Source organism: Periophthalmus magnuspinnatus, chromosome 19 (genome assembly GCF_009829125.3).
Source record: "Periophthalmus magnuspinnatus isolate fPerMag1 chromosome 19, fPerMag1.2.pri, whole genome shotgun sequence".
NCBI classification, from domain to species: Eukaryota; Metazoa; Chordata; class Actinopteri; order Gobiiformes; family Gobiidae; genus Periophthalmus; species Periophthalmus magnuspinnatus.
Window position 1 is genome coordinate 5,424,078 of NC_047144.1, and position 11,556 is coordinate 5,435,633.

The following is an 11,556-nucleotide window of genomic DNA, read 5'->3' on the forward strand; positions in this document are numbered from 1 at the left end:
TATCACACAGCTGTGCAGGAAGATACGAAACATGTTTTGAATTAATGACACATTCAAGATAACCACATTTTGTGCATCTCTCATCGAGTGCGAGCCGTGAGAGAACAGTTGTCAAATGTGATTTCATGAAGCTTCAGATTTATGGATGATGGATTATATGCAGAACTCAAATTAATCTTTATAGCAAAGTTTCAGTGATTGTTAATCATCACTTGATTGTTAAAGAGACTGTGTGTTGGCAGCAGTGTTGAAACACATAGAAAACTAAGTGTTGACATCCTCTTTAGATTATAATGACTAATCAGCTAACCACATCCATTGCACTCTTAATCTGTGTTAATGTTCAGACAGCATTTTGTGCCTGGTCTCATTCTGTATTTCATTTTCAATAAAAGCTACTATAATATAAAACTAGCGACAAATTCTATTGATCAACTGGAACTATGACTCTGTGTTCTGCCAAGTTTCAAGCTTGTTACTTTTTATTACAAAATTTCACTGAACCTTTCAATTCCTTTTAATACATGAACATTACAAGTGTCAAACAGGTTTTAGATTTTATATCAAGGTTTTCGAGTTGCACAATAAGCACTCAATATTCAAAGCCTGTTTATTGAAGCAAATGTGTTTATGACATTGTTATTTAATCAGGACTCTCGCCACAGACTGGAACCTCACATGTAAACTAGATTAGCATTTATGGCTTTTATGGCTGCATAAAACAGCGCTATAATCTAAAAGTGATAGCCGCTTGAATGGCAGAATAAATGGGAGTGTGGTCCGCTGATAAGACCTCCCCTCTGGACCTAATAAAGATGTAATTGAGATGGGCTCTGGTGCAGATAAGCACTGTTCACAATGAAATATATCTGACGCTGGGGACTGAACTCGGGCAGTGAAATATGTAAATGACCATCGAAATTTAGACTGTGTTAATGCCCTGTATGGGTTTAATCAGTGCCGCGGCCTTCAGGGCAAGTCATTACCGCAATGAGATGATTGGGGAGAGGTCAGGGTGAGTTCACTGCTCCAGGAGACAAACCTCAGCTCTGCATTTACCCACCATCTTGTCCTGTCATTACAATGAACTGCCACCGTGAGAAGAAAACCATTATATTAAAGGTGCAACATTTAACTTTTGTGGTGGAGAATGTGCTACATGTTTGTGTCCATGGAGATGTTTGTGGTTTTCCTGAAATGTCTCATAGTATGGTATTAAAGTCATCTATCTCCGTGTAGATAAGGAGGATACCGGATGGCCAAATGAATGACAGGTCAGGTCTATGGAGCGACGACCCTGCTTACAGTAAGAGTGCGGGTTTTTCAAAGTATTAAAACACCTGAAATGAAAAGAAAAACAAGATATATCAGTTTAATGCCATACTGCAATGTCTTGGTGTGGTAACCAATAGCATAACTGATCATAACCAGTGTTGTTTTCAGTCTTTCTTTCCTTTCTTGCTTTCCCATAAAACATAGAAGACAATCTTGCCCTTATAAAAAGTTTTGCTCAAGTTCATTAAATGGCAGCAGGTGGTTCAATAGAGTTTGCAATTGTTTCCAAGTTGGCTTTTCCACAGATAATCGAAAGAGTCACATGTAGACTTCCCGGTGTGTTTGTGTTTGACGATGGTCTCTTCCTGCGCCGCTCAGAGCTATAATTGAATTTGGCTTTCCCTTTAATGGAAGTCTGTCAACTGTGGAGAGACAGTGATAGCCTGCAACATCCAATCTTCAAACTGGGGACAATGGACAACACCATGGAAACAGCCTGAAACAGTGTGTGTGAGGCGGCGACGCATGCCACGTTACTCTAAAGCTGTCGACAGGGATAATAAAAGCAAAATAATGTTGGTAATTCGAACGTAGTATCTGGAAACGCTCGCTAACTGTTATTTGTTCTTTTGAAAACCCTCCCAACAGTGAGGTCGAGTGCTGTAGGAATATGTTTGTATATGATGGTGGTTGTTTTATGAAGCTCGTACAAGGTTTATTGAAAATTCACAAATATGACGTGACGTGTTCGCTTTGAAATGTAGTTCATTTGGGCAGAACAAAAATAACCCAAGGACTTATCCCTATTTCAATTCTAGTGCGGCCCGTTTTTAAATAAATAGTCATCATTTATTAAAAATATCACGCTATTTTCTGATCTATGTTATAATGTTGTTTCCTCATCAAAAACAGACCTGGAGTTTAGGTTTTGTTTCGTTCATGCAAGTTTAACACACAAATCCTGGATAATTAGGCTGAGTTCTTCTCTCAAACAGAAAACGTCCTGTTCAACCTTGTGATGTCATCATGTGGTGATACAGGAAGTGCTCCACTGTGTTTTTAAACTCCATACACCTTCACTAGAATCATTTGGATCATTTCAACCCTGGAATTGCCTTTTGAGCTTTGGAGATGTGTACAGAGTAATACAAAAGGGTTACTCAAACATGTGTGAATGAAACAAAACATATAAGTATGTTTTTGATGGCAGACAGTCTATAAAGTAGTCCTCTATAAATAATTTTGATACTTGTGAAAAGTTTAACAGGGCTGGAACTAGGGCAATGATATTTTTGGTTATACATTACATTATGCAGCTTGTAGACCAACTAGCTTGAGAATAATTGGCTGTGATTACATTTGAAAGAAGAAACCATCCCACATTCGTTTTACAAATAATAAATATTCCAGAGATTTTTTTAAGCAATGATTAGAAAGATATTGACGCAAAATAGAACATTTAATACAATGACGACCAACTGCTCAGATACCACGAGGATGATTCATTATTTAGACAGTAGAATGTCATTTTCAACATTAAATAATTGTACTTTATTTATCATAGTGGTCCATGGGTGTAAACTAGTCTGTGTGTGTCGATTAGTATCTGATTTTAAACTTTTTGACAATCCTCCTCACACATTCACATTTTGAGTACAGTTTTATACTTTATATAATATACTTTCTGAACAATGATAAGAACTAAATGCACAGGCTTTTGTACAACTGGCCCGTTTAGACATTTGTGATAATTAAACATAAGAGATTGCTGAATGATCTTTGTGTCAGCAGAAATGGCAGTTATCTGGAGTATTAGAAGGTGAATGAGCCCTCACATTGTGCCGAACACACAAAAAAGAATCAATACACGTGATAATGGAGGACAGACAAGAGGCCGCTTATCAACCAAACTGATTGGTGTTTATCAGTGTCAAGATAGAACAGGGCGGCACAGACGCTCACGTTCAGAGATACTTCAAGTTCATTCCCCTCAGTCACCGAGGAAACATTTTTAACAGTTGATAAAACATAGATACCCCCATGTTTTAAGGTATTAAATGTATCTATAGCTGTTGAATCCAGCTGTCACTCAGAGCATGGGCGAGGTGATCAGTACGAGGAGTGGGTGGGGAAAAGTGTGTGTTTGAATGAAAAGCTGCATTTAAGCCCTGAAACACCATATGGAAATCTCATCAGAACTTCAGGATCTGATCATGATTAGATTCTAGATCTTACTCTTTGTGTTTTGGTCCTCAAGCCAGTTCCCCGGTCAGAACCAAGTATGAGCTTGTCATTTCTAGGTTGCCAAATTTTATGACTAAAATGGAAAAATTCATAGATTGACACAATCTGCTCAGTGATAGTCAGTGTGTTTTTAGAACCACAGATCAAGACATCACTCACTCTGATGGACTCAATTAAAGCAATAACCAATCACATTGATCAAAAAAGAAAAACAGCAGGTAAATTCATAGATTTCAAAAAGGATACAATACAATACAAATCATAAATTATTATTTTAAAAATGGAATGGCATGGAATAAATTGGATAATTTTTTTTGTGAAATGCAGAGATTACTGCTCAATTTATGACGACATTGTCTGTGGCCTGCCACAAGGGTCCATGTTAGGACCAAAAATGTTTATTTTATATATTCATGATTTGTATAATGTGTCTACATTGTTTAAAGCAGTATTATTTGCAGATGACACAAATTTATTTTGTTATAGGGACAATATACAACAATTTTCATCTGATATAACATCTGAAACGATGCTGCTAAAAATATGGTTTGACAGAAACAAATGATCTTTAAACTCAAATAAAACTAGTTGTTTGTCTTCATTATAATTTCCAAATAACATTATTTTAGTTTACAGATACAAGGAGGAAGTATAGAGCAGGTCAAGGAGAATACATTTTATTTATAATCGATGAAAATATCAAGTGGAAATCACATATTCAAAATAAACATAATAAAACAGCTCTGCACATGTTATTGTTCACTGGTTTTAACATATTTAACATATTGTGCAGAAATTTGGGACAATAAATTTAAAACCGCAATAGAAACATTAGTCAAACTTCAAAAAAGAGCAATAAGAGCTTTTACGAGCATTACAATCCATTGTTTATTCATCCCAAATTATTTCAATTGAATGATCTGATTATTTACCAAACTGCTCAAGTCATGTGTAAAGATTATTACCAAAAAATATTCAACAACTCTCTTTGTGAAAAGGAAGGTAATTATAATTTAACAGGGTTTTAAACCTCATGCTTGAACAACTAGGAAAAGTTTTTGTATTTCTTTTTGTGGTACCAATTTATGGAACAACATGAAAGTAGAACTAAAACATTGTCCAAATGTACATCTGTTTTAAAAAAAAAAAAAAGTTTCTTTCAAAGTACCGTGCAGAAGAAACTAATCGTTAGTGCCTTTTTGTAAAATCCAAATGACAAAAAATGCAATGAAACGTGTACACTGTTATAGCCTATGATATATTTTGCATTACACTGTGTAATACTGCACTGATTAATCAGGAAATGAGTCTAAATGTCCATTCGTTAAGCTGGGACAGTAGAAAAAGGGGTGGAGTTAAATAAGTATTTACTTCCTTGCACTTCCTTTTGAACATAAAACAACTGTGACAACTGCTTTTGTTTTCTTATTACACAAAAAAAATGTATATTTTGTATTATGCATATGCATTTATGTTTTTCTGGGCTTGTTTTTGTGCATTTCTGTCCAAAGAAACATTCAACATTCATTAATTCAACATCCAATATACAGTAAAGCCAAACCAGTGTGACGTGATGGGACTCAGGTTCAGTTTGGTTTAGGTCTAATTAAGTTCATATTTACACTCAGTCTGAAATCTATTTTTCCTAATAAAGTAAACTTTACATTGAACTATAAACGCGAGTACTGAGAGTCACAGTCTGAAGACATACAGGACCTGTAATCATGCCACCGTGACCCTTTGCACACAGCACAGTCAGGGATGTCATGGAATGCACCATGTTTATACAGGATATCCTAAACAAGGCCACATTCTGGCAGAGCAAGCTGTAATCAAGAAGTCTTTTCACTTTTAACCAGAAATTATGAAGTCAGCTCTCCACGTCCTCACTATCATGTTTATCTTATGTTTGTATAATTAGGGACAATAGGGAGTTATGTAACAGAAAAGCACATTAAACCACATGAGGCCAACAGGAGATAACCTGAAATAAGAAGGACAGAGTAGACTGTTAAAGCAAAAGCAAGATTATCTGCAGAAACTACTCAAAGTAATTTGAAGCACATTACATAAAAACAAAATCTGGTATTCAAAATTGGAAAAAGACATGTTCAAATCATTCAGCCTAATATTGTCAGGTTGTTTAGCACTTAATCACAATGGGAAGAGAAACCAAAATTGTTTCACTATTACACTGTTCAATGTATCACTTAAGCAGGTGATAGAAAATTACATTCACAATTAAAATATAATTAGGTAAATGTGACAGTACTACCCACATCTGGAAAACATTTGCTGCAAGAATAAAACAAGAACAAAAGGCATAAACATTTATAATCATAAGTGTAATGCAATGTACATACAATGATACATTATTTATATGAAATGTTTGACAAATGTCAGTGCTTTTCAGATGATTGTGTCAGGACGCCACTCTTCACCCTCTTTACCTGACTGTAGAGGAGCAGAGGAGTGACTATTATCTTTGTCTTCACACTGTGCACATATTGTGTGTAGTTGACTGATTTGTTTGAAATAAGGACACATACTTAAACTTTTTTTTTTTCTTAATATCTGTTTACTTGCGTTTTAAGTGCAAGTGTGCATACTTGCTTATATAAAGCAATGAAATGTGCTTCATAAAGCTTTGATTTCGGTTACAATTAAGTCAGTTTTAGCTGATTATATGAAAAACGATGATATATTCAAAAATGTAATTGATATTTTAATTTTACACAAGGAAATGACTCTTTGTGTTATAACACTGGTTTGACTCCATTATGAGCAAACACAACGTCACACTGCCCTCTAGTGGACACACACAGTGGTACAGACACACAGTGCAGTGTGTAGGACTGGGGATTTTAATGGTTTAATTAAAAATATATTTTATTAGATTTCATTAGGCCAGTTTAATAAAACATGATTATACCTGTCTTATCTTGACTTTGCTCCTCTCTGTCAGTTGTTTGTCTGACTCTGGAGAATTCGTAGCCTACGGAAATTCCGCCTTCATCCCAGACTGTACCTGGACGCGCCCCTGGCTCAGAAAGTCCGTCTGAAAAACACATTCACTTTATAACCTGCGCCATGGGAGAGTTACCGGAGCAGACAAACTTTACACAGGTGATTGACGACATTTTACAATCAGCACCAAAAGCGACGAAAGAGCTGGTGGACAACCACAGTAACCTGCTGAAGGTGGCGGAGTACTGCGAGAGCAACTACCTCCAAGTGAGTCTCACTGTTCACTTTACTGTTCAATAGGCATTAGAGAAGTATTAAATGGGACTGCAGATGTGGAGCACTGCCCACAGCCACTGAAGTGCGTTTAGTTGTTTATGTTATATTTATTCAGTTATTATTTTTTAGACTTGTTTTATGTCTATGTGAGGATGTGTATATTTCAGTCCTGTGCATGCTCATCTACAGTGGCCTACAGTGTGTTTCCTGCTGCTGCACAAGAACATTACACATGTAATAAAAGTGAATTTAAAATCGTATGTCCTTTAGGCAGAAGACCAGACAAAGGCTGTGGATGAGGCCAAGGCTCTGGCCGCTCAGGCTCTGGCCAGTGTGGCATATCAGATCAGCAGTGTGGCCTGCACCCTTCTCAAACTGCTGGACTTTCAGAGCTGCCAGATCAAAAACATGGAGTCCTCCATCAACCTGGTGTCACTGGTGAGACACTCCCACATCATGAAATACTATCATCTAATGTATCTGCTCTTTTATGTTCTTGTTCTTGTCCAGGCAGCAGCGTTCCACCTGGAGAAGGTGGCCCGCAGAGAGATAGGCGTCTTCACTTCACCTAAAAACTGTCCCCACACCAAGGCTATAGTGCCCCCTCCAGGAGGCATCGAGCCGGAGAGGAGATACTCCAGAACACCTATTTCATACAGTGATCTGGACACCATAGGACACTACTTCCAGGTCAATACACGTTTAGGACTTTATCTTTACACAGTTAAACAGAGTACAGTATATTCACACATGATGTCCTCTGGCAGGGGACAGGGCAGCAGCCTGAAAAGAAAGAGGAGACCATCGCTAACATCACCAACATGTAAGTACATTTAAAGACACTGTGCTGAGAGAAATCAGTAAAAAATAATATGTGTGTGTGTGTGTGTGTGTGTATATATATATATAAAACTACAGTTATGTTTTTGTCTTGTCTTTCACAGAACCACTTTTGGCATTGCTGTCCCACCACCCTCTGTCCCCACTCAGCCCAACAGCTTTTCCGGTGACTCTCTGCCTCCTACTCCATCCATGACATCAGTTGTACCTGCACCGATCTCCACCCTCTCCTCTGCTCCTCCTTCTCCTCCTCCACCCGCCCCCTCCTCTGTGCTCTCCCCCTCTACTCTCCCTCCACCTCCTCCACCCGCCCCCTCCTCTGTGCTCTCCCCCTCTACTCTCCCTCCACCTCCTCCACCCGCCCCCTCCTCTATGTTTTCCCCCTCTACTCTCCCTCCACCTCCTCCTCCTGCATCAGCCCCCTACTCTGTGCTCTCCCCCATTACTCTCCCTCCACCTCCTCCTCGTCCACCCGCCCCCTCCTCTGTGCTCTCCCCCTCTACTCTCCCTCCACCTCCTCCTCCTGCATCAGCCCCCTACTCTGTGCTCTCCCCCTCCACTCTCCCTCCCCCTCCTCCAGCCATGACCCCCACATACTCCAGTTACCCTCCTCCACCCCCACCCCCTGGTTCCATGTCAGCAGACGGCTCTTCTCTCCCTCCTCCACCTCCTTTGCTGTCACATATTGAGTCCTTACCTCCCCGTCCTCCTCCATCAGGCTCAGGGTCCTTACCTCCTCCTCCTGCCCCTGCCTTTTCCTCTGCCACAGGTGTACTGCCACCTCCACCACCCCCTCCTCCACCTATTCTTCGGTAATATTGTTTTCTCTGAAGATGTGTTTAAGCTTTAAAGAGTTTATTTTGGTACAAATAAATGTGTTGATACAGAGATTCATAACTAATAGGAAGCAATACAAATTCTTTTTTGAGTTGTTACAGAATATAACCAGGCTCTAGATGTATAGATAGATTTGATTTGAGACGGTGTAAGCTCTCATGTGTCTTGGAGTGGTTCAGTGTAGAGAAGGTTTCAATGGTGGTCTCCTGGACACAGTTTTTAGGCATTTAAGACGTTATGGCTCCCGCTCAGAGAAGGATAAATCCTAGTGCCTCACATCAAATTAAAAATGGCTTCTGGATGGGAACTGAAACATCTTGATTGCAAAAACATTGTCCAGATGATCATTGTTGAGACCTTTCTTTATATTTGTCATTTTCAGATCACCCAAATTGAGTGGGCTGGGAACCCGGCTTATATGTTACTATTTATAATATTATAACTAATCATTTCGACAAATTGTCTATATCACATTACATAATTTGAACAAATAGGTTGCCAATAACATTACAAAGAGAATGCAGTCTTTCTTTGAGCATGGAAGAACAAGCACCAAAAAACACAACTCTGTCAGGATTTCTCCCTTCAAAGTGTTACCTCTTCATCAGCGTTGTTCTTTCAGATTTGCCACGATGACCAGATGTGTGTTACTTTTGCTTTTTTTTTTATTACAAGAGGAACTGTTTCCTCCTGTATGTACTGCAGTGAAGCTATGAACAAACATGGGTTTAATTTAGGTGTGTCCTGGCCTTTTATGACATCTGTGCATGTACAAATAAATACTTCAAAATCACAGCCTCTCTTTGTCTTGTGTGATGCAAGCACTCAAATCATGTTTTCCACATTTTAAAATCTGCCTTTAATTTTAACCTTCTCATAGAATCAAAAATGTTGACTTGTCCGGGCAGCCCCTCAGCCACATTCCACAGAAACAAGCTCAAACATGGCTCCTTCTCTCAGAGTTATCTGTATATTTTACTGCCTTAAAGCACCGTTTAATCCTGACATTTGGAGTGTGTTACGTCATTGGGCTCTTTTTTGAATAGTATTGAATCTGTGATAAGTTACGTCACTGTTTTGTCTTACTTCATCCAGGCTAATGGTAGTAAGTCTTATCTACCGGACCTACATTTGAAAGTTTCAGCTTCTGACGTGTGTGTGAAATCTAGAGTTGAAGTAATGGTTATAGATAATGATTACAAAGCATTTAAAGGAGCACTATATCATTTATTTTTCTGCTGGAGGATATACCACATGCTCGTCTCCATGGACATGTTGCTTTGCTTTGAATATTTCACAGTATTGCAATAATATTATTCAAATACATTTTTTTATCTGTAAAAGCACGCATTCTTACTTTGAGCAGGGTCACCACAGATTTGACTTGTAACTTGGCCCAGGGGTGTCATCTACATGTTTTTATGGAGAGACATAGAGTTTAATGCCATACTGTGAAACATCTGTGTAATGTTTCACTGCTCATTCAAGCCGCTTTTTCATTTCTTCCACCAGAACTGAAGAAGCGGCTTGGATGAGCAGCAAAACCTCTTCACTATAACAACTGTCCAAGAGATCGTCATCAGTCTGAGTTCATCTACATGCTGCCTCCATGTGTTACCCACTACATTTTTAAAGTCTGTGCTCAATAGTTTACTGTCACCACTCACTCGCATAGTTAACATGTCACTTCAATCTGGAACGTTCCCAAGAGCTTTGAAAACTGCGGTAATCAAACTTTTAAAGAGCAGTCTTGATGCCACGATACACAATTATCGACCAATCTTAAATCTACCGTTTCCTTGAAAAAGTTGCTTACCAACAGTTTATTAACTTTGTCCAAATTAACAACTCATTAGATGTTTTCTAGTCAGGTTTTAGACCCCACCACAGCACTGAGACTGCTCTGTTCAAGGTGACAAATGACATCTGCCTGAACACTGATGCAGGCAAAGTCTCAGTCTTGTTAGATCTGAGTGCTGCCTTTTACACTGTGGATCATGTCCCAGTCCTCTAGTCTCTCACAGAGGACTGGGTGGGCATCTCTGGTACTGCACTAAACTGGTTCAAGTCCTGTCTAGAAAACAGGGAGTACTTTGTTGAAATTTGAAAATGTGTCTCAGATTAAATGTCCCATGGGACGCCCCAGGGGTCAATCCTGGGACCCCTGTTGTTCAAACTCTACATGCTGTCGTTAGACCAGTTAATACGCAGCAATAGTGTGTCCTACCACAACTCTGCAGATGACACTCAGATCTGTGTCTCACTGCAACAGGTGAATATGGACCAGTGGATTCACTCTGCCACTGCATCCAACAGATCAGTGTGTGGATGCAAAACAACTTTCTCCAGATAAACTCAGACAAGACTCAAGTCATCATCTTTTGCCCACAGAAACACAGAGAAAGTGTCAGCAGTCACCTCCAGTCTCTCTCTCTAAAACCTTCAAATCAGGCTAGAAATCTAAGGGTAATAATGGACTCAGACTTGAACTTTAACAGCCACATCAAATTTATAACATCTGCAGCTTTTTACCATCTAAAAACATTGCAAAAATCAAAGGTTAACTGTCAAAACCAGACTTAGAGAGACTTATACGTGCACTTGTCTCCAGTAGGTTAGACGACTGTAACCAGGAAGTACGAGCACATGTGTCCTGTGCTCATGTCTCTGGCTCCTGTGGCTCAGAGAATAGACTTTAAAGCAGCTCTGCTTGTGAACAAGTCTCTCCATGGACCAGCACCAGACAGTTCTGACTCTGGGACCAGGAGTCAGGACTAAACATGGAGAATCAGTGTTTCAGTTTTCTGCAGCTAAAACCTGGAACAGTCTCATGAAGATGTGAGACAGGCCTCTACTTTGACAATGTTTAAATCCAGGCTCAAAACGGTTCTGTTTATCTGTGCATATGACTGAAAGGTTTTTATTCTGCACTCTTCTCTTTTAATGTTAATTTTATGATGATTATTTGCGATTATTTGTTTTGATTTGTTGTATTCTGTTCGTATTGTCTTTCCCATTCTGTAAAGCACTTTGAATTATTTTGCATACAAACTGTGCTATAAAAAAAGAAATAAATAACTTTCTTGATGGAACCTTCCACTAGAAAAGTTACATACG

General features: G+C 38.9%; 1 protein-coding gene across 1 annotated transcript; it reads left to right on the forward strand.

Moving 5' to 3' along the window:
- The first annotated feature begins 6,551 nt into the window (after positions 1-6,551).
- Positions 6,552-9,233, forward strand: abi3b (ABI family, member 3b). The gene is made up of 5 exons (XM_033984919.2): positions 6,552-6,753; positions 7,033-7,200; positions 7,273-7,452; positions 7,530-7,585; positions 7,707-9,233. The coding sequence occupies exons 1-5, from the start codon at positions 6,610-6,612 to the stop codon at positions 8,416-8,418; spliced, it is 1,260 nt and encodes a 419-aa protein (XP_033840810.2). The 5' UTR covers positions 6,552-6,609; the 3' UTR covers positions 8,419-9,233.
- Positions 9,234-11,556: the final 2,323 nt, after the last annotated feature.